The sequence below is a fragment of the Urocampus carinirostris genome, chromosome 20 (genome assembly GCF_059441175.1).
Source record: "Urocampus carinirostris isolate Australia breed hairy pipefish chromosome 20, RoL_Ucar_1.0, whole genome shotgun sequence".
NCBI lineage: Eukaryota > Metazoa > Chordata > Actinopteri > Syngnathiformes > Syngnathidae > Urocampus > Urocampus carinirostris.
The window spans coordinates 26,245,639-26,269,991 of NC_142368.1; the positions used below are offsets into that span (position 1 = coordinate 26,245,639).

At 36.8% G+C, this 24,353-nt stretch overlaps 1 protein-coding gene across 1 annotated transcript in view; it reads right to left on the reverse strand.

The window, feature by feature from the left end:
* The window catches only part of lama2 (laminin, alpha 2), a 278,494-nt gene that overhangs the window by 229,204 nt on the left and 24,937 nt on the right, over positions 1-24,353 (reverse strand). Inside the window, exons 2-6 of the mRNA XM_088324972.1 lie at positions 12,084-12,254; positions 11,899-12,011; positions 6,613-6,664; positions 6,189-6,379; positions 639-818 (exon numbers count right to left, since the gene is read on the reverse strand). Coding sequence (XP_088181098.1) covers positions 639-818; positions 6,189-6,379; positions 6,613-6,664; positions 11,899-12,011; positions 12,084-12,254 — 707 coding nt within the window. The remainder of the gene's footprint in view (positions 1-638; positions 819-6,188; positions 6,380-6,612; positions 6,665-11,898; positions 12,012-12,083; positions 12,255-24,353) is intronic.

A 24,353-nucleotide genomic window follows, 5' to 3' on the forward strand; every position in this document is an offset into this window, starting at 1 on the left:
GGCTCTTGCAAATGACCGTCGCTGTCGTCGCACTTGGGCTCAGGCACGGGCTGCTCTTCTTCGGGCCCCCCGATTCCTGGGACCGTTTCCGATGGACAAAATTATTAGTCCATCGGCAGTCCTGGGGGGGGCGGGGGGAGGCTGGAGCCCATCCCAGCCATCTCCGGGCAGTGGGCAGGGGACACCCTGAACTGGTTGCCAGTTCACTGGTTGCCAGTTCACTTTGGTCACTTTGAGTCTCCATAATTCTTATTCTTCCTTGTATTTTTGACCACTCGTTTTCAGGTGCTCTACACAATACAGCGAGATAGTGTTCGAATAATAAACACTATCCCTTAATGCCCAATTAGCTGCATTTCCAATGAAATCCAAAACGCTTCACATCAGTAACTTTTTCTTAATAATAGAATCCATATATCATCATTTTTTATCCGCCATGATTGGCATATGTAAAATAACAGTCTTTTTCTTTGGTGTGAATTGTCAAGTGACATCCTGCATATACAGGGAATAACCATCAGTATTGTTAAATAGTGTAATTGACAATCATTTATTGACCCTTTAAAAATAGGTCCCAAAAGTAGGTCTCGACCCACCAGTTGAGAAACACCGGTTTAAAGAACCCCTATCAGCCTTACCCGCCTGGTCACAATGGGATCGATATCTTTGGGGTCGTGCAGGGTGAGCGTCATGAGGTCCGCGTTGAGCGTCCGAATTCTCTGGAGCACCAGTCTGATGTAGCGGGCAGAGGTGAAGTTCAGCAGGGTCGGGGACGGGTCGTCCGCACTGGGACGGCCGTTAATTAAAGAAGTGTGGATCTATACCGGGGAAAAAAAGAGAAAATAAGTCACAAGGAGCAAATGAGTGAAATTTAGTGCAAACGTTAAAGGTGCACTGTGTCTTTTGTGGTGACGGATAGCGGCAGAGGTGAGGGGTATTTGGGGAAATGGATTGTCTGAGGGAGACAAAAGACAGTCGCTGGTAACACATACAAACAAGCACACAGACCAGCTTCATTTTGCCCAAAAATATCAATTGCACCAGAAAAGAAGAGCTTATAACAAAGATTTACAGTTTGAAAAATAAAATAAATAATGTGAGTCGATAGGCCAATAGTTGGCATTTTTACACCTAAATATTTGTGTCATATTTGCAATAACCTGGAAATTATCATTGGATCCATTTTTTGTATGTTTCAGTAGTGCAGCCTATCACGCGAAAGGTCCCCAGTTCAAGACCAGGTGGAAACATATGTTGGCCTGGAGAGGGAAGGGTACCACCGAGCTGTACTTGCCGAAGACACACCACAGGAAATAGTGTCCCTAGGACCCTAGGGGTTAGGGATCCAACCAACCAACCATTATTTGTACTGTAATCCCTCTTTTATCACGGGTAATGCGGACCAGAACCCCCCGTGCTTTAAAAAAATCCACAACGTGGGCTTTATCAATCCCCATGCATGACACAAAGCGGGCCACAATGGCCTGCTTCATCAAAATTGCGCTCTCCTAGCCCCTGCTCTCAGCAATAATGGACCGGGAATAATGGATCATGGCAACAACCCTGCATTTCTTTTAAGGCAGGCAAAAGCAACACGCCTCCCAGTAAAAAGGCCTTTTGCCATTCCCCCCTTGCAGCCATATACGATAGGAATAATAGATTATGGACACACAAAAACAGTTCAATTTAGGCGGAAATAATAATAATAATATCAAAAAAGAGCAACCAGGCCAGACAAAAGTGCGCTCTGCCTGTCATATTAAGATGTTTTGATAATCTCATCTCATCTCATCTCATTAGCTGTACCGCTTATCCTTATTAGGGTCCCATCCCAGCCATCTCCGGGCAGTGGGCAGGGGACACCCTGAACTTGTTGCCAGCCAATCGCAAGGTACACGGGGACAGATTTCACAAAAATTAATAAAATAAGTGATACAATAATATACCATGAACTAAAATAATTATAATTATATTATATTATAAATACGATTATAATATATTACAAATACATACATAATGATAATTATTTTTTTGAACAAAATAATGAACAAAAATGTGAAACTCGAACCTTCGGAAAAAAGAGTTGTTCCCCAGCTATTTAAGATCTAGTATCAGTATTGTCAAACAACGCTGCCATTCAAGGCCAAAGTACTGCTCATCTCTGAAGTGTAGATGACACTTTACACCGCAAACCAACGGCAACAGATGATGAAGGTGCTGTATCTGAGTCAGATCAAGAAGCTTCTCCTGTTAGGGTAACCATTGAAACCAGTTTTATCTGTTTTAGGTAAGGTTAGCAAAACCCTAACCCAAAATACGGCCTGAAGATGGCTGTACTTGCAAGACACACCACAGTAGGTGGTTTGGGGATCCTTGAACAATGAATAACAATAACAAAAGTAATAATAAAAATCGGAAAAATGATCTATCAGGAATGATGTCCAGTAAAAGCAACATCAACAAGCAGCCCCAAGAAAGAGCAGAACTTCTGTCAGGCCGTCTCACTAATGTGGCCAAAAGCAACATTTGGCACCTGCCAAAATGTCGTCAATTGTGCCAAAAGTGTATGACAATGGGGGGTTTGGAGATACTCGATGGGTGCAAGCTGCACACTTGGAAGTAACGAAGGAGATGGTTGTGTGGGTGTGAAAGTGTTAGGAGTGACACTGTAACGTGTGTGACTGTGTGTGTTTATGTGCAAGACGCATCGCCTCTGACTCATTATAGTTGCACTGTGATCAGACGACTCGGGAGCTGTCAACCACAAGTGTGCACGCAAACCCTTGGCGCATCCCAACTCCTCCGTTCCTTGCGGCTCTTGACATCTCCTCGCTCAAACCCCCTCCGGTGCGCTCCCACAGGACTCACGCGCACAAACACACACAGAACAAACATTATTTCCAAAATCACACAAACACTCGCTCCCTTGGGTAAACGCATCCACACATCTAGACAGGCGAATACAATTAGAGACCTATGTGGGAAATGTAGATGTGTGTGTGTGTGTGTGTGTGTGTGTGTGTCCTGAAGCCTTCCATTCATTAATGTCAGTTAAGAGCGCTCTTCTACTTTTGGCAATACACACACAAATATACACAATTGCAGCATCATAATAGCATCCCATCATGTCGTTAGGATTTCACATACAGTAGTGTATTTATACTCTGATGGGACTTGTATGTTAAATGATTAACATAATATTATAATCCAGGCCCAGGCCACTTAAATATGTGGTTTAAAATCCGATACATATCCAATCTCCTGAAATGTAAATTTTGTCTGAACTGTCAAGGCACATGCATGCAACTTGTATGTCATTGATAGGCGTATACGTCACTATTCTTCCTTCAACCAGGCGGGAGGACGCGGAGAAATAAACAACCACAGCTGATGAAAACAATTGTTGAGTGTCATTAAAGAAAGATCAAGTAGCATACAAGTCGCATTTAGTTGGAAATGTGAACAATCTCAGAAAAACACAGAATTTCACCCCAAAAAATTCATAATTGAGCATTATTCTCTGCAGTGTGAATTTACCCATATTCTGCAGATTACAAACTGTAAACAGTGGAATATGCAGCCAAAAATGGTGATCAGTCAGCAGAAAGAAGGTGTGGAGATAGCAAGAAGTGGATGTGACGATGAGTGACGCAAGCAACATAGAAGCAGAAGGAGAAGGCTGCTTATTGTCTACCTTCCGAGATGGGGGTGTTGTTTACCAGTAAGAGTGGCACAAAGGGTGGAGATTGTATTGTTTTTTTTTGTGATTTGGAGTTAAACAAAGCATGTTTTTATTATTTTTTATTATTTTTTTAATAACTCTCAATATGTTACGTGATTACTGACATTACCAGGCATGTCAATCATGTAACGTAACAAAAGCATACACCTGTTAAGCCTGTTGTTCTATTTTTTATTTTAATTTTAAATTGCCTTTCAAGATGATGTGCATGATTTAGGTGCTGGATTTTATCAAATAAATTTCCCCCCAAAATGCGACTTATACTCCTAATAATGCATTATTGGGCTGGTGCGACTGATAGTCCAGAAAAAATGGTAAGTGTGTTAAAATCCATTAGGTCTTCTGCCTTTTTTTGTAGATACTAATCTTGGGCTAAATTAAGAAGCACACACCAATAAGACACAGACAACGCAAATACTTGTAATCCTATAATTTAAAACATTAGGACGGCCCTGTCAAACGGAAAACACAGTTCGATGCCTATTGACTTTAACAAACTAAAATCATGTTTGCACAATTTAATAACTTGTAGCACGAGATAGAAACATACAGAGGGAAAAAAATAACCCATCTGGTCTTCAGGGGTTGCAGTAGCAAGAAAGTCAATATAAAATGTAATCTTAGGACAGAGATGCACATGCTGTCAGCAACAATATTGTGTAAAACTATGTTTACACACGATATATAGTTCAATTTATCTAGCCACTGTGTGACTTGAAACTACAAAACCATGTCTGTAAGGGTCAAATGTGTTTGCAGGATGTATCCCGAAAATGAAGTGAAAGCCCAGTATATTAGTATTATATCAACCACTTACGCACAATCACACATGCATTAGTTGTGAAAATAAAGCAAATTTAAAGAAGTACTCTATTATTAACCCTTTAAGGCTCATTTGAATTTCAGTTTTAGAGATTTACCGTAGTTAACTCTGGAGCTAACTCAGGACAGCAGAGAAAATCATCGGGACTTCTCTTCCCTCCATTCAGGACATTGGCCAGAAGCGCTGCCTATCCCAAGCTAAGAACATTATCAGGGACCCCTCTCACCCCATCATGGACTGTTCACTCTGCTAGCCTCTGGGAAGAGGTACTGCAGTGTGCGGTGCAGGACCACCAGGTTCCACAATAGTCTTGTCCCCCTGGCCATTAGACTGTTAAATGGTCACTCAAACACATAGTAAATCTAAACTGCTGCTAATCTGTACATCTGTGGGTTCTGTTTGACTTTTTGCACTACTGGCAGTTCTTTATAGCTAGCCACTCCTTGCACATCTGTTTCTCTGCACTATTGTACTTACAGTACTTACAGCGTTATTGTTACAGTGTTATTGTTCTGTTTACCTGACTGGTTTACCTGACTGCCCATTTTGCACATCTGGTTGGCTACTCCTCTTGCACTATTTGCGCTACTGTAAAATACTATACATAGCCATAATTATTTAGTATATTATTAGCACTCAATACTACAACTCAATACAACATTTTATTTATATCTGTACATTCAAGGAAACTGTGCGGGTCAGATGTATCGAAATTTCGTTCTGTATACACGTGTACTAGAATGACAATAAAGTAGATCTGAATCTGAATCTGAATCTGGAGGTAAATCTCCCTAGTTTTCTTTAACTTTAAATTGGCTTTAAAATTAGAGTAGAGTTTAACACCAGACTTAAAGTTAAAATTACAAAGTTTCTCTAACTCTTTAAGTAATAATGATTTTGAAGTCAAAGCTGAGTTTAATTTAAGCGTTGAAGCTCTGGAGCTAATGTTTCAAACTTCCAAAGATGCTTAAACTTGGGGCTCAAAATAAGAAACAGCTTTAAAACTAAAGTTAGTTTCAAGTCCAGAGTTAAAGCAGAGTTTGATTCAAAATATTAATTTAAACATCAACTTCTTAACTTTAGGATTAGCTGTAAATCCTGGAAAAAAAACTCCAGATTCAAAGCTTTAACTCAGCAGGGCAACAGCAAAGCTACTTTAACTTTCGTGTTTGCTTTAAGTCTAGAAATAAAGCAAATTGATTAAATAGGTCAATTTGATCTTCAAAGTATGTAACTCAAAAACTAGCTGTAATTTCTAAATTAAATAAGTGTTAAACTCCAGAGTTAAATCTTTAACTCACCAAGTAATTGCCAAAACTACTTCAAATCTAGAGTTTGCCACAAATACAGCTTTGAAGCAGAGTGTAAATCAAAAATTAAAGCCCTGGAGCCAAGTCCAGGACTAAATGGTTCTTCTACTCTGGAGTTAAGATATATTTACATTTTTAACGATGATGTGAAGTTTTTTGTCTCTAGCTTTAATGCTTTTTTTACCTTTCATTTAAAACACTGAAGCTTATTTAACTTTGGGTTTGACTCTTGTTATACTATTTAACAAAGTCCAAATCTTTTCAAACTGTACCAAAACATTTGACACTTTAAAGGCCCTATAAATGATGTTACCTCTCCATTTTCCAAAGGGTGTATCTTAGAATAGAATGATGTGCAGATAACTTCATCATCTCTGGTATAGGATGGGGGTCCAGTCCTGGGATTCATTTTAAAACGGGTTAAACACTCCGTATCTGTCAGGGCGAAGAACTGCCATGGTTCAAAAGTCTCGCCATCCACAGATCGTTCCAAGATCCAGTTACCTGCAGGGGACAAACGCAACTTTTATTGCTTCTTCATTACATATCATTTGTTTATACTAAAAAGGCAAAAAAATAAAACATGTGATATTAATAGTCCTCGAATAGAATACGTTTTCTGAAATTAACAATTCCACTTGTGTTTCTTCTGTGACTGTATGTAATCCGAAATGCAGGTCATAATTAAAGTACTGCGGATGGCTGTTGAAAAAGTAATGATGTGGCGGAAGGCTTACCCGGGCGAGGCGAGTTGGCTGCCTTAATGATCACATAGGCTATCTGGAAAACCTGCCAATACAAAGAAGATTAATGAGTCCAACAGACACATAAACACATGTATTTAGAGCACAACTTTGTTTATACATGAATGTAGATTGTTCATGTATATCTCACTTAAGAAAACACAGATAAACCTCATGACCTTTGCATTTCTACAGTATATGGACTGTTCCACTTACGGGTATAATATAATTTCCTTCGGTTTTATTGGTGCTTCGGGAGCTTTCTTGGCAGAGATAGGAATGTCTTTCTCTCAATTTCAAGTTCAGATCCCCATAATCCCATTATAGTTTTGTGTAAAAAGAAGAAGTTAACTCAGGCCAGTTAAGTGAGAACATCCTGTGAGTATGTTAAATGTTAAAGAGGACCTGTATTGTCAAATTATGTTTATAAAACTAGGCTATAAATACTAAAAAAGCATTGTGTGTGCTAATATATAGCAGCCTAAGCTCATCCATGTCATCTTGCAGCGATCCAAACAGTTTGTGTTTGAGTGAAAGGAAAAAAAATTGAACGGTAAACTGATACCAGTTACCCATTGTAATGTAAACTCATTCAAAAGAGTAACTATTACATGTACTGACATCACATAGAAGGGGTTGAGTGTGTTTCACAGCAAATTTCGTCCCCTTTGATATAACGAGATTGAGATAAGTCTCAAGTTGATTTTATTGTAGACAAGGAAAACTGAAACGGTCTTGTTACTTATTACAAAAAATATATAACCAGATTAACTGTTTTGCATTGAAATTAAATGGTTACATCACAATTTTAGTCTCATTTTGAGCTCATCTTAGATTTGAATGGTAAGGTCAATGTTACCAGTAACATTAGCTTGCAACATTAGCATAATGAAACTACCAACGGTAACTTCCTGAGTTACTGTACCTAGATTCTTAGATATTTTATAAGATTGAATTTATAGCTTTTCTATATTTTATTGTCATAATTTTGTAGAGAAATTGTTAGTCCGAATAAAATTACAGTGACAAAAGGTGCTCAAAAACATAATGTTTTAGGTGGAAGAAATTTAAGAGGACATAAAAAAATCCTGTCACTGCTATCATAGAGGGAGGTTGGTGTTTTTTGTTGGGTTTTTTTATTTTTATTTTTTGCTTTTGCTGTCTTACTTAGAACCATAAATCCATTGACAAAAGTATTAATTCCTTAATTCATACTAGCATTAGTCTCATGTGAATTTTTTTGGGCCTGACTGACCTAACAGAACAAAAATGTTTGTGCCTGACTAGTACAAAAGTGTGTGGAATAGCCAAGCCCTCTTTTCCAAGATTACTAACAAGTTATCTTGAATAAGTGGACCCATATTTAGCTCACGTTCAATACGTTTTACATTGTGGATTGCAGATAGATATCAACCTTTATATTTTATCTTTCTAAAAAAGAAACCACATCTGGATACACTTTTTCAAAGCACATAGAAAACTCCCAGATTAAATCATCGGTTCCAGTATTTTTTCCACTGATGCGATTAAAATGAAGTAGGAATCCAAGGAATAACTGACAAGGGAGATTTGTTACAGATAAAAGTGACACTTTCCCAAAGTATCTGAATCAGACAGTAAGATGCTTGTTTGTTTTTCCAGTTGGCCAATTGAGGCTTGCTTTTAGTGTACTTGGCTAAACTGCCATGAAATGCACTGTGAAGAAATCTCCGGACCAAAGATCTGGGAGGAACAGCTGGAAATTAAAATATCCCACACAATATTTTTGTTTTCTTTTTTGGCTTGATACACTATTAACACACTAAAAACCCGGAAAATAATTGTTTATAAAAAAATGAAGATTTGAAAGAATTAGGTGAGCAAGTCCTGGGACGCGACATAAAAAGAAAAGCATGCTGACAGATGCACATGCCACTCGACACAGCCTAAGCATTTATTGCCACTGGAAACAAGCTTACATCTCATTGGACTCATAAAGAGACTTTCTGGCAAACTTCGTAGTCTAATGACACGTCGGATTTTTCTTAATCGGCAAACTCGCTCAAAAGAAAGTAGTGCGTGTTTACTGTGGAGTCATCGTATTGCCCCATTTATACACAAAAAACATTTTGAGTTCTGCAGTATTGTTCATAAATGCATAGGAAACAAAAATAAAACAGGGCTCCTTCATTCAAAACTTAATTTGTTTTTGGCCTCTAGATAAAACGACAAAAGGGAAATGTTCTTGTGTGTTTTTTGTATGCATGCAATTAACAATGTATAAAAATGTGCGTGGTAATGCTTGCTAGAAGTTTGTCTTTGAGCTTTAAAATTGTCTACTGCACAGGACAACAGAAGTTGCATTCTCTCACACTTCTCTGCCTGGGCCTGAGCTGCTGTCAAATGCAGGATCTGCTCCCCCTGTGCCCACCGAGAGAAAAAGAGTTGCAGCCAAATTTTCATTTAAAGTCTAATAGAGTGAAATACTTTTTGGTCATCTTACATAACCCTAATGTTGCATTAAAAATTTGCAGCACTAACAGTTGTTAGCGGGTCAATTTTCATCCGGTGTCTAACTCGGTCCCGACCACCAAAAAGAAAGAAGAATTGCTCAATATAGTTGATAAAATATCCTAAAAGTATTTGCACCCAAAAGCATATATTGCCATTGTAATTAGGATTTTTTTTTTATTGGACCTCAGTGTAACTGATCTGAGACCATTCATCATAGCATCATCGCTCCTTTTTTTTAATATATATATATTATTATAAATATATTTTGTGAATAGGTTTAATGGTCCCTGAGACACATCAGTTACAGTATTATATTTTATAACCTTGAAACAGTTCACTGGAGACCTTAACACCAAATACGGATTAAATAAGTGACTATTTAATCCGTATTTTTCCGTACTTCACTACAGTGAAGAAACAAATTGCTTTATTTTACAATTTTTTTCTCCCAAACATTGTTTTACAGTTTTATTTACATTATTTTTATTATATTATATTTATATATATTTATGTTTTTTTTTCTGAATTATTGTAGGCACACACCACAAATTGAGGCAAAAACACAAAAATAAAAAAAGTTTAAAATACAAATCTTCTTTTGTTTGTTGGGAGATAATTTTGTTGACTGAAAGTATTTTTTACTAGTTTATTGGATTGTCTTCTTATTATTGCAACTTTAAAAATCAAAATATGAATCAAGGTAAAAATAAAATATACATTAAAAAATGAAAGCAATTAATTTTCTGGGTCAAATTTTATTTGTCAGATACATTTGCCCATTTTAGGATTTTTTTTAGTTTTTTTTACTGTAGTTTTTTAAACATAACCATATTTTTGCTCAATTGTACCAGCATTAAAAGAGAAAAAGTCACTCAATAATAGATGTTAAGATAAAATATGTTAACATAAGTAAAACTATAATTTTCCCAATTAAAATTTCTTAATTTGACTACTCCTCATGGTACCCTTCTGAAAAAAAGGTTTGGGCCAAACACACATTTCTATATTGTTATTGCTCTATCCTACACAATTATGTCATAAAGATTTGACTGCCTATAGTGAACATATAATAAGACTTTGAGACTTTTTGTGATTAAGGGCTATACAAATAAACACGACTTGACTTGACACTTGGGCTACTACTGCACTGTGAATATTGCTTCAGGGCAAGCCTTTCAATAAACATTCCATCAACAAGTCACCACAAACTAAATTTCTAAATCAAATGTTTTATTTGTTTACAGTCAATCGTGCGAAATCTAAAACATTTATGTTGTTAAATGAAACATCTCATAGTCTAAAGTCTCTGGATGAAATATGGTCTATGGAGAATACATTCAAAGATGTAATTTGGTGTGTGAGTGTGTCACTCAGGAAATGTCAGATATTAAGAGTGCTTTGACTGACAGCTAATTTAGGATGGTGATGGTCGTGAGAGCTCAGGGCTCCCGTCTACCCTCATTAAGGGTAGGCCATGTATTTCTAGAACACATTCATCAAAAAGCCGATGTCCAAACGCTAAATACAGTATGATTCTTTGATAACTGCAATTCAACTGAATTGCGTTGTGGCCAGCCTTTGATACTTGCTGGCAATAACCTCATCCGCCTCACATACCACCCCCTATTTAACTGAACTGTGTTTTTATTTGCTGTTTATTATTTGCCTGTTTTATACTTGTTTTATTCTTGCTTTATTGTTGTTTGGTGCTCTGTGTACATCGACCTTGGGTGTACTGAAAGGCGCTTTGAAGTATTATTGTAATAATAATAATAATAATAATAATAATAATAATAATGTATTATTATTATTATTATTAAGTATTATCATTATTACTATTGTCATTGGATGTTTCCATCTTCTAATACTCCTGATACAAATGACTAGGATTGTTATACGGTTTTTGATAACCTAAGACTATGTTTTGAACCAACCAAGATTGGTGTCTGTATCAGGCTTAAGTTTCACCTGCAAATGATCTAAAAACTTGAAATAAGTGTGTTGAAGGAGAGGGGACAGGGAAACATACAGGATGCAAACTTAAAGACACAAGTCTTATTTATTTTCAAGTCCTTCTCAAACACAACTCATAAAAACAATCAGGGGTGTTATTAGGCTTCTGTATTCATATTAAACTTTTAAATCAGGTGTCTTTGAGGAAGAGAACGTGAATAACATCCAGTTAGAATAAGAGGTGATCACCCTTGCATTGGATGTTTGCCTCCTACAACACACCTGATTCAAATCACAAGGAATTGTATTAGTTGCATGAATAGATTGGTCATTTGAATTTTCTAGCAACACACAAGAGGAATATCCAAAACGTCGCTCATTACCAGGAAATTTCATCGTGTCAGCGAGGGTTCGGGAGGCAGACGGCAAGAACCGACATCTCGAGCATTAAAAAGCTTTTAAAGAATCCGTGTGCGGCAAATGGAGCAAGATGATGATTGTCGTCAACTGCCAGGCCTGCAGTCAACTGGTATAATCAATCTTCAATAGCTTCACTGTTTCCCTCTATACAAACTTGACTGGGATAATGGAGGGTCACGAGACAGGATTTGTCACTAGACAGGATTTGTCACCAGCTATTAGCAACAGGATCTGATTTTGAATACTGTGTCACTTTGTTTTGAAATTAACACTTACTTTTAAAAACAGAAGTCGCTCGGTTTTTGGTTAATGGGGGGGGGGAAAAAACAATTTAGAGAGCGTCCGGCTAGCTGTGCGCTACCATCAAAATTTAAAAGCTAGCATAAATGCACTGTTTTAAAGATTATTCAGTACCTGTTTCAAGTCCAACGTTATGGTCACGTAGTGGTACTCCATTCCATTCTTGATGGAGGGACTCTGCCACCAACGGTTAGTTCCATCAATAGCGTAGTCAATAGGATGACGCTCTGTAGACACAGCAGTAATTCTCCATAAAATGTTTTAATCGGGACTAGAGTATGAGTCAGAGTCTCTCTTACCAAACGGTTTTGTGCTGTTCTGTTTGCAGATTCGACATTGCGGGTTTCGCACAGGCTGACCTGGTACGTGTTCTACCAGTTTGCAGAACATTTCCGGCCCAGAGAGACCGCACGTGGCATTGGCTGTGATGTCTGCCATGGATGCCAGGTTTAAGACAGCTGGGAATAAACCTGAAATAAAAACAAAAAAGATGTGTATAATACGTAGACCGATCATGACACACAACCAGCATTGAGCCAATCCACAATTATGAGGACTGTGTGCACCTGGCATGCCGACATTTTGATAGTAAGTCGGGGAGCCACTTCATTTGGCTAAGGAAGTGCTGCCTTTGATAAAATGCAGTTAGACTGCACTTTACACTAGAACAGGGGTTGGAAATGTATGACTCGTGAGCAAGGTATGGGTATTTTTACGAGTACATCTGGCACAGAGATAAAATGAGGGCCATGCTAATTTTCTTTATTTTTTTCAATTATAGTGTATATAAAGCAGAAGCAACACAATACGTGGTTGCATCGGTCCAAAAATATAGGGCAGACTCCGGTGTACAGTTCAAAGTCACGGTGTTACATTAACAGAACCCGTTTTGGCTTTATGTTCAGGGTTGGGTAGGGTTACTTTAACTGGATTACTTTCAATTACTTTTGGATTACTCCAATACCAAATATGCTAATAAAAGACAAAATAAACTAAATATGAATAAAATGATGACTCACAACACGTGGTAAGCTGGCTTTGATCTCTTTGAAAACTAACATAAAATGCGACAGAAACAAAATGAAAATCAATCCAAACAGCTTGCCAACATCATTTTTGTTGTTCCATGTATTCCGTTACTCCCCAAGCCTGCACAAAATGGAGTCATTTTATTCATATTTAGTTTCTTTTGTCTTTTATTAGTATATTTGGTATTGGAGTAATACAAAAGTAATTGAAAGTAATCCAGTTAAAGTAACCCTACCCAACCCTGTTTATGTTTCAATAGAATCCTGTAAATGAAAGTTATTTAAACAAAGTATGTTTAAGAAACTGTATGATGAAAACCCACAGAAAAATCTGTCAACAAGAGAATATACCTGACAAGCACCCAAATCAATAAATCTGATTGGGTTAGTGGTAAGGGTAGTAGATCTCTGCGCACTCAGCGCACTTCCTCTGCTTTCAGCCATCAGCAGTGAAATAATATGCGCTGAAGAATAAGCTTTTGTTTGGAGAGCGGGTTGGGCGCAAGCACACAGACACAAGTCAAGATTCATAAAGTAATTTAGGTCAGATTTAGATTTGGATTAGACAACTTTAATTTTAGAAGTTTTAGGACAGTCATGCATACCATGAACCAGCAACAATTCAAGTCAATCTGAGCAAGCTGAGTCATATTGAAACAGGTGCAAAGACATAAAATTAAAAACACATAAACACAGACATAGAAATGAAGTCCAGTTGTGAACAGGAGGAACGTGTGAACCAGAAGTGGAGTTTGTGTGTGTTTGTGTGTGTCCTGATGAGAACAGCTGTCGAAGCAGATGTCAACGCTGTTGAACTGTGAAGAACGTTTAAGACATTCAAATCATCATTTATAAATGTAGGTTCTCACACAGAAATCATTCTCATTTTGACCAATAAAAACTCAGTGAGCCACTGTTTAGGGTAATCGATTGTGCCTATACTAATTTTTTTATTTTTTTATATTTCTGTATTTATCAATTTATGATTCATACCGAACAATGAGATGAAGAACTACTGTACATAAAGATTACGCACAACAAAGAGTTAAAATGGAGAGTCTGAGACATGCTGTCACATCATCAGAAATCTTACAGGCACAGGGATTCTTTTCATAAAACAATCGCATTAAAACATCTTTGCAAGCAGACAAAAAAAATACGACAAAATGGTATAAATTGCTAGGGATGATTTTGTTGCCGAAAATCTCTTCATTATACTCCCATAAGGAACATCCTTGCTTTTTTCATCTTCATAGGCTGCCATAGCAACCTGCTGTCAAGGGTCCATTTTGTCAGGGGGCTCCTATTCAAGTTAGAGGGAATATATCACAGCCAAGGATCGGATTTCAAACCCAATGAATGTCATGCACACAAAGACATTTTGCCTTCAGGTTTTTTCATACGTCATTTTTGTATGCTTGTCCAAAAACAAAAGCGAGAAAGCGAATCTGCCCAGTGCGTCACTTCATTAGCAAACTGTGGCCTGCTAAATCAGGTACACAAGGATGGAATATTCTGTGAAATGTAGTTAGGTGTGACTTGGAATGGTGTCATATCCAAAATGTGTTCCGTTTACATCAGAAATGACTAAATCCAGTCTTCATATTATGCTCTAGCTCAGTAGTGTCCAAACTATAGCCTGGGGGGAATTTATGGCCCACGATCCACTTTTAAGTTGCCCAACAAAAGACAAAAAGACAAAAATGGACACTATCACCTTACAGAGAGATAGCTCCTGTTTTGAATCTTAATGCAGGAATAAGATTGGATGTGTACAGGGTCTCGAGACTACAGAGAGAGACTAAACCTCGTAAAATTGTAAACTTAATAGAACAAGGGTCAGAATCTTGATTTTTTCTTTTTTAAACAAAATGTTTTACGTCACTTAAATGATACAAATCATTGCCAAAAGGGTCTCTTGTGTCCTTTACGTTTCCTGTATGTTCACAAACAATTGACAAGTAAAAAGTACTTATGTTCTGATCCAAATATGATCTGAAAAGATGTCCAATGGCTATTGTTTTCCATTTTTGATCATGTTGTGTTTTTTTCCCTCGAACACACCTGATTTAAATAATCAGGATAATTGTAATTTATTAGATCAGATTTGGAAAATAAATTTTTAATTACAATTGTCAGAATTGTGGATAATGGTAAAACACTGCACATTTTAATTCTGTCCGATTGAGATTGATTTGACTCCCTTATGTGATGGTTGTAGATTATGTCACAATTTCCTCAATAACACCTGCTTCAAATGAATATTAGATAGACGTCAAATGCATGGCTCTGCTCAAAAAATGTAGCAAAACACAGGACTTCAGAAGAGTGAGCCCCTTCACTAGATCAATACAAAAAACACGGAAATTAGCATTTAAGATCAATCTACATTAAAGCAGAAAATGTAACAGAGGTTTCTTTATAACGTTGTGCAAGGAAACGGCGATATATGTCAGGAGAGAAGATGAGTCTTCATAATGTGAGTGTATGCAAAAGTGTATTTGTTTGATGGATGTGTTATTGTTGAGTTTCAGGGCTAGATGTAAGCATGATGGAATAAAAAAGAGGTGGAAAAAGACGGGATCATCTCTCTGCGTATCCGGGCCGGGGGAGAATATGGAAAGATTGATGAAGACGCCGAGACAGATGGAAGGATTCTCGGAGAGCGATAGAGTGTTGTTTAGAAGGGTCAAGGCTGGGGGAGGGATGAGGGATGAGACTACTAAAGTCACATGTATATGGAGGATGCGAACGGATGTCCATATAAAGTTCTGAGCAAGCGTGTAGACAAAGATGTGAAATGCTAAGGAGAAGATAAAGGATTATTAACTACATGGGCAAAGAGGATAATGTTGGGTGGGACTCAAAATCTAAACACACATACACTGTGAATAAACAGCTATGATAAATCTTCAGGGAGGTACCACTTGAAGAGTTAAGTCAAAGATAAATGGATGAATGGAACTTTTCTCAGACTCTTGCCATTAAAAAACATACAACCTTACCCCAGGCCAACATCTATTTTTTGGAACTCAGTAGCACCATCACTATCTGTGAAATCGCAACACAACAAAACTAATTTCCTGTTTCTCAAGGACATCGCAATCACCTCAAGATACTCTGACAGATACCACAGCGCTTTAAGGCCAAAACATATCGGAATATCTATTTTTCAGACAAACTTCAATGCCATTCGATCATTTATTCAGGTGAACTAAGATGTTTTACATTTAAAAACCTATATTTTTCTTGGTGGGTTTTTTTGTTATTCATCTCAAATTTTAAACTAGCCAAAATGCAGTTGTAAAGTTTAGGCACAAACCAACAAACGAAGAAAAAAACTAATAAATGTTTTTTTTTGGAAAGCAAACAAGGAATTTAAATGCCGTGATTGTCTATGAAAACTAATATCGAAAACAATGTCAAGCATTGAACCTGATGCAATCTGATAATGGTTTGCAGAATGATATTGGGACGCTATCTGATATTAATATTGGATCAGGACTCCCCTAACTAAAATCTGAAATTATCACATTCAATAAATCTTAGAAAAACACTCACTTCAAAAATTTACACTTTAAAATAATAATGATAATAATAACACTCAAATAAAGATTAGATAAATGTAAAAAAAAGAATCAAATATACCAAATTGTGAGCCAACAGCAACAAAACGTTTAATTTGGATGCAAATCAAATTTTAAAAATCCTTCTGGTGAATGTGGTGGTCAGTATTTACTGTCCAAAAGAAAGAATTTTGATAATCTGTCTTTCAAACCTTTAGCCTAAATTGATATTTAGAATATTTGACAATTAATTAAATCTATGGTATATGATTTTTGCAGGTTCAATGAAAGCCCAAGATGTTTACACATTTTGGGTACAGTAATCCCTCGGTTATCGCGGTTAATGGGGACCAAAACCACCCGCGAAAAGTGAAAATCCACGAAGTAGCGACGCCTCTTCAAAAATGCTTATTTTTTTTCTCTATATATATATTTTTTTTTTATTATTATTATTTTTTAGGCCTGCGAAGCTCTGAACCCGCGAACGTGGAACCACGAAGTAGCGACGGCCCTTAAAAAATGCTTAAAAAAATAATAATAATATATATTTTTTCCTTTTTCTTTTTTAATTATTTTATTTTATCATTATTTCTTTTAGACCTGCGAAGCTCTGAACCCGCGAACGTGGAACCACGAAGTAGCGACGCCCCTTAAAAAATGCTTAAAAAAATAATAATAATATATATTTTTTCCTTTTTCTTTTTTAATTGTTTTATTTTATTATTATTTTTTAGTCCTGCGAAGCTCTGAACCCGCGAACGTGGCACCACGAAGTAGCGACGCCCCTTCAAAAACGCTTAGAAAAAAAAAAGTAAGTTTTTTTTAAGTTATTTTATTTTGTATTTTATTTTTTTTTAGACCCGCGAAGCTCTGAACCCGAGAACGTAGAACCGCGAAGTAGCGAGATCCCACTGTACATACACACTTTTCATGGCCAAATCTGAGCCATTTTTGAGGACTTTCAAAGCAATTTTTCCAATGTCTACTGTACAATTACATAAGGAAATAATACATTATTATATTGTTAATGCTTCTAAATATTGAATAATTGTCAGTATCATCAATATAATTAATCCCACCTAATGATTTAATTCTTGCACTATTACACATTCCGTTAATCACGAGGGAAGAAGAAATGCAATGGCAAAGCGAAGCCACTAGATAGGAGTGCCAGTGTCATTTGTAAAGCAGACATGATTATTTTTTTTCATTTAAGGCGTGATCCATTGAGTCGTACTGCCGAGAAACATGGGAACATGGGAAGCATTTACAAGCACGTCACGCAATATTTGAACAATTTTCAAACTTTGAAAACACAAAATTAAAATTCAAGATTTTTAAATATTTCAAGCAACGATACAAATCCTGCACATTCAGTCCCACTGATGGATTTAGAGTTAAAATCTCAATTTTCAATTTAAGTAGGATGAGTGTGATTAATAATTCAATAAAGAGTTTTTTCAGTATTGAATTTTTCCAGAAAGAATAAAAAGCCAAATTAAGATATGACTGCGAATGCACAAAGCAAAGAGCTGAGTTTAACAACCCACGGAGCGGTGTGCGCTAACATGCAACGTGACCTCTCTGATCCCTGCATAACATAAGTTGATTTCTTGTACCTCAGACCTTGACATTACTCAGAGGAGCAGCGTGAAAATGCAAATGTCCAAATCATTTGGACGTGATCTTAACCAGATGGGAGATAATCCAGATGAATGCAAACATCTGAAGGTTGGAGGCGGGGGTGCAGGGGCAGGGTCATTTACATGAGGAACTTCTGTCAGCAAAAGGAGAGACTTTAAAAACATCAACAACTTCCATATTGCTGTGAATTTATGAATTCCCATATACATTTCATGATTTTTTAATGTACGCACCCGAAAAACTCCTTAAAGTCAATGCACAATAGGTAATAATCTATCAACCATTTTCTCTTAATAGTCTAATCACTTTTGTTGACAAGAGTTTTACCTATAATAGCTGTTTTTGTAGAAACTTTAAAAGGGTCAGTGTGTATTATTCGACCACTAGATGTCACTGTACTGTCTCATTCAATCGAAAATAAGGGCTAAAAAGCACCAATATAAATGCCAACTATGGAGACTTACATTGACCAAAACACTCCATTTGTATTCTTCTTCTTTACAAGGTTTTGGGGATATAAGGGTACCCTTCGAGGCAAGATGGCTGACAATTATTTTAGCTCCCTCTAGTGTAGGTGAGGCTCATATTATGCCCGCCCCAAAAATGCAAATTTCTCGACGGGTGTGTATATATTTTTATTTTCTTTGATTAAAATGATTTCAATTGAACAAGTGAAATGAAATGAAATGATCTGCATTTATATAGCGCTTTTCAAGTCAATGACTTCCCAAAGCGCTTTACAATGTGCTCCACATTTCCCAATAGCGGCCTTGCAGCCATGTAAGGCGCTAACCTGCTTATTGGGGGTAATAGGGGTTCAGTGTCTTACCCAAGGACACTTCGACATGTAACACGGACGAGCCGGGATTCGAACTGGGATCCCTTGATCCCAGGACGAGCGCTCTACCTCCTGAGCTACTGCCGCCCCAAGTAATGAAAACAAATAAAATAAAAAATAAAATGACCTCTGGTGATTGACATAAAAATGTATTCGGGAAATTTGTAGTCTTGGTAACAAAAAATAAAAAAAAAATAACAAAAAATAAAACGGGAAAAATAATAATCAAAATTTTAGTCATGTAAAAACTTATGTAAAAAAGGAGTATTATAGATTTACCTTAAAAGATTCTTGAATAAACTTTTATTCACCGACCATTTAGCACCTACTATAAACAGAGTTTGTACATATTTTTCATGACCAAGTTGAAGCACTTATTAGGTACTTAAAAAGCAAATTTTTTAATTTCTCCAATACTTTTTAAAGAAGAAATTCTATGTGAATCATGTATTTTGCAAAACTATTTATGAATGAGATTTTTAATCTTGGATTTGTATTTATTAAGACATGATTTTTGGATATTAGGTAAATTGCAAATATATTTGTATATGTGACCAATAATATGGCAGCACAGCAGTGGTTAGCGCGTGTGCGGCACAGTTCTAAAGTCTTGGGAACCTCCTGTGTGGGTTGAAATCCAGCTACCGGACTTCCTGTGCGGAGTTTGTATGTTCTCCCCGTGCTTGCGTGGGTTTCTTCCGGGCACTCCGGTTTCCTCCCACATTCCAAAGACATGCATTTCAGGTGGATTGGCCGGTCCAAAGGTGTCCCTAGGTGTGAATGAGCGAGCGAGTTGTCTGTCCCTGTGTGCCCTGCGATTGGCTGGCAACCAGTTCAGGGTGTCCCCTGTCCACTGCCCGATGATTGCTCGGATGGGCTCCGGCACCCCCGCGACCCTACTGAGGATAAGCGGTGCAGCTAATGAGAAGAGATGAGATGAGATCTTACCAATAGGTGTGTAAATATTTTTAGACTAATCTCTCCCCATGTAGGGGTAATATGTAGCTTACTGTATATTTTCAGTTGCAGGAAGTTCTTCCCATTACAATTTACCCCTGGGAAACGCTTCCTTAAGTTTTCACATAATAAATGTCCATAATTGATACGTCACACTTGCCCTGTTTAGGTGTAGCATGCACCTGTCCTCTTATGTGTGACCCGTAGAATGCGATGACGCTTCATAGGACAATGCCACAAAAACTAATGCCAGCTGGCGTTAAATATTAGGGAAGAAGACATGCAATGGCAAAGCCACCTGAGAGCAGTGTCGGTGACATTTTTATGCAGACGTGTTAAGCAATATGGCAAGAATTTCAAGCATTTATAAGCACTTCACCCAAAATGGAAGCACTTCTCAATCGTTGAAAACACAATAAAATTTAAGCATTTAAGAGGATTTCAAGCATCTGTGCAAACCCTGAATAAAGTACGTCAGTTTGAAATGTGAATGATTTAAATATAACATCTGAATAAAACTAATCCAAATTCTTAAGATATACATAAATTAACAGTTGGAAAAAAAGGAGCATCAAAAGCTATGAAATCAGATTGCGTCTGAGGCGCACAAGCTGCTTTGGCAGTATAAAACATCCATTGGTTTTATTAAATGAACGAATGCAGCAGGACTCTTTATTACAGCGCATCATTGCTGCTTATATTTTTTTGAGAACTGGCTTTTTATGTTTTATTCATGAGGCATAAAAAGGGACGAATACAGTGGTAGATCTGAGGGTGGGAGTATAGAGGAGGGGCAAGAGCCTCAATCAAGGGAAAATGATTTCCCTATTTCATGACTTTATTCATATGCCGGGCTGCTAACGGCTCTACCAGACAATAACATGAGCGGTGTGTCTAAATTAGCTGAACTATTGTTGCCATCTTTCACAGTGGCAGGCGGCGGGCAGCAACAAGACCGGTGGTGTGAGTTTATTTATGGCAAAAAAATGGGAGAAAAGAAGCACCGTAGCTCAGATCTGGATAAAAATCAGTCTTGTGTCTTGTGGCTGGAATAAAAAAATACAACTGCAGGAAGTGTAGAGCTATGAATTGGAAATTAATGTAATAAGAAAAGGGTTGTTAAAATGAACAACTATATGAGATTAATTTCGATCCTCTAGCAATCTAACTTTAGAAAATAGATTTTAAAATAATCAAAAATAAATGAACTGTCATATGAATGTGCATTATTTTAAATACTCATTGGTAGAGACATTTGCATTTATTTAATATACGATGCATGAGCCTGACCCAGAACAGGTAGCCAAAAAGACAAAAGCCTTGTAAAGATAGGAAAAAATACGAGAAGAAAAATGGAGCGGTTTGATCACTTTGGCTCTCCCGATTTCGTATTTCATCTTCTGCTTGTTAGCACTCTTTTTCAGTTTTACCGCACAATACAGCGACATCTAGTGGTCAAATTATATACACTGAGGATCAGTTGGTCGGTCGGTCGGTAGGTCGGTCGGATCCCTTAAACACAAGGGTCCCAGTGGCACCTCTAATACAGCCGATATGATAAAATGCAGATTTATATTTGGGAGGACAGCTTGGAAATTTGGAAAAGGCGAAGATTTACCAGTCTCAAAAACACTTTGGTCAAAACTGTTACAGACAAATACTGGGTCATTTTATATCAAAGTCTGTTGCATTTTTCTAAACAAACAAATGATATTGTTTAGTGGAAAATTAACTACCTTTGGGGGTGTTATTTTGCTAAATTTTCCAGTATCAAAAAAAAGAACCTAAAACAATTTGTATGTTTTTTTGGGGAAAATCAACACAAGGGTTTGGGTAAAATTAACTCAAGTACAGTGGTACATCACGCCGGGGTTGCATTCTTCAGCACAACGAAGCACAGCAATGCGTATTAGCTACATAGAACTGGTAAGAATCCAGACTTTTGTCAGCTTTTAGATAAGCTCTAGTGTATGGGGATACGGTACTCCATTTACGATATAGTGTTACAGATAGTGTGGACGGAAGTCAGGCAGACTGGAGGATTCGGTCAGACCTGTGAATATGTCAGGAGAATGACTGTATGGGTCAAAAGCTAGCACTGCCAATGCTATCCTCGTTTTCTGTAGCGCCTTTTGTGCTTTCTCGACAAGGTGACCCACCTCATCAGACAGATGCACAATATTCATTTGACAATCGTGTTGAATAGTATAGCTTTTTTTTGGTTGTTGCTGTCTGTTTACTGGCCTCACTCACTTAATACGGTTTACTGATGTCGGTCATGGTTTGGTTACGTGGTTAGGTCACGTGTATGCAAAGGGTCAATATAAGAAAAAAGTCACTTTGAGGGGAAGGGTGCGCATTATAGTGCTGAAAATAAGGTATGTTGAATATTTGTAACATGTTTTACATTAAAAACAAAATGTTTAAAAAATGAGTACATCTGGAAGATTTCTGGAATGTTCGATATGAAGCATTTAAGTTTGGGGAATTTTTGTTATCAGGGAAGGGTCATATGGCCCCAGCTAGGGACATAGAACCTTCTTGACTAAACACAAAAATATTATATAAGGATGAATATTAGGGAAGTAGTCCAAAAATGGTCTAATATATTTTTTCTGTGAAGTTCTTGATGTACAGTAATAAGAAAGAGAACTCAACTACAGTTTTATCTTCATAGCCCTTTTCCATACAATCGTTAGTCACTTTAGGCCCGACCTCCAGGGTTTTTAGGAGAAAATGAAAACTAAGTCAACATACTCCTCTCACTCGGACTTCCTGCCTTGGCATGTCATCCAAGACTGAAAAAAAATTCCAAAATGAAAACCTCCATCAAATAGTCGACCCGTCGCGGAACTGGCGTCATGAATTATTTATTAAACAAATAAAATAAAAGGCAAGGGAGCACATGTGGAAGATCTGTGAGCAGATCACAAAGGTCAGGATTTCCCCAACACACTCACCTTTTTCTTAGACTTTATTTCACAGGACCTGAGGCACCACATCAAACATCCTCCCCTCCAACATACCCCATACAAACATTTTCTATGTAAATGCTTCGTAATGTTTTTTCATTGATTCGACCCAATCGAATATTTTTTCAAGCATGTCTTGGTGTTTAAAAACCTTCTCAACCAAAATTGATGACAATTTAAAAAAGACTATTTTTTAAAAAACATGTTCTGAACTTTTAATTATTTTGTACTTTTAATTTTGCATTAACTTAAAGAAGTCATAATGTGCATTTTATTTTAAAAGAAAAATTTATTAATTTACAGTAAAATTAGAAGAATAAAGAAGAAAACCAGTAGATGTTTATAACAGAGTAAAAATATAAGCTCATATGTATTATTTCTTTGTTTTGTTTTACAAAATGTAATATAATTAAACTAAACGAATAAAACACATATCTTAACACTGTCTGAAACTCATGACAAAAAGTTACCGGACACTAAGGGCAGAAAACTTGCCTGCCCCATATTTCACAACTTGAAACACAATAAGACGACTAATCGCAAAAATAATAAATGATAATAAATAATAAAAATAATAAGAAAATAATTGATAATCAGAATATATAACAGAAAAACACTTAAAAAATTAAGTTTATTATAAATCTACTTATCTACTTATGACATTCCTTGCATGAATATGACATCGCTGTTTTCCATCTGCCATCAGTAGGTACCTGTATTTACTCATCTTCATTCATGCAATGTTTGCGTTGCGTCGTCTGCTACAAGCCACGAGAAATCCGCTTTTCAAAATGCTTTTAATGTACGTTTACGTTTTGAGTCATCAATTTTGTTAGCTTCTTTCGAATCTTTCCTCTGGGGCTGAAGTTTTGGCTTGATTCCTAACCACTTATCCATTTTACTTGTGTTGTCTGTGCGTCTACTTTGGAAAATGATATGCAAATGCACGACCTTATAACGCTCGGGAAAGTCCGGAAGCACGAAGTTATTCAATGCAGGCTTCTCATTAGCTGCCGAGTATGCAAATTGCCAAACCGAAATTCCCAAATTTCTAAACCGAACGAAGATTCCGAAATCGGAATAAAGCAAACGTTTGATTTGAAAAAAATAAAAAACTAAAATATAAAAACGAAAGATTTTTTTTTTCCTTCTTGAAAAAGTTGTCAGCCAACCGGGCGGAGACGTTGTGTAAGTTGTACGCTTGATGTCAAAGGGCAGACGTTATTTCTGAAACTGATTTTTTACTTAACTTTTCAACCATTTTCTCTAGAATTTAAAAAATATTCTTAAAAATGATTGTCTACTGCAATTTAGTTAAACAATTCATTACAATATTATCTCCAAGACAAAAGAGCAAGAATTTCAGGTCATCTTACTCATTTTAACAATATTTTTCCCCTTTGGGTTTTAAAAAAGGTGGAAAGTGCTATGACATTATTCTTTTAGGCTGATCTATTCTAAAAACTCAACTACCCAAGTTGTAGGTGTACTACCATTTGGGAACCACTGAATGCATCAGCTAGAATGTCATATTAAATCATTTAAATGACAGTAAAAGGTAAAA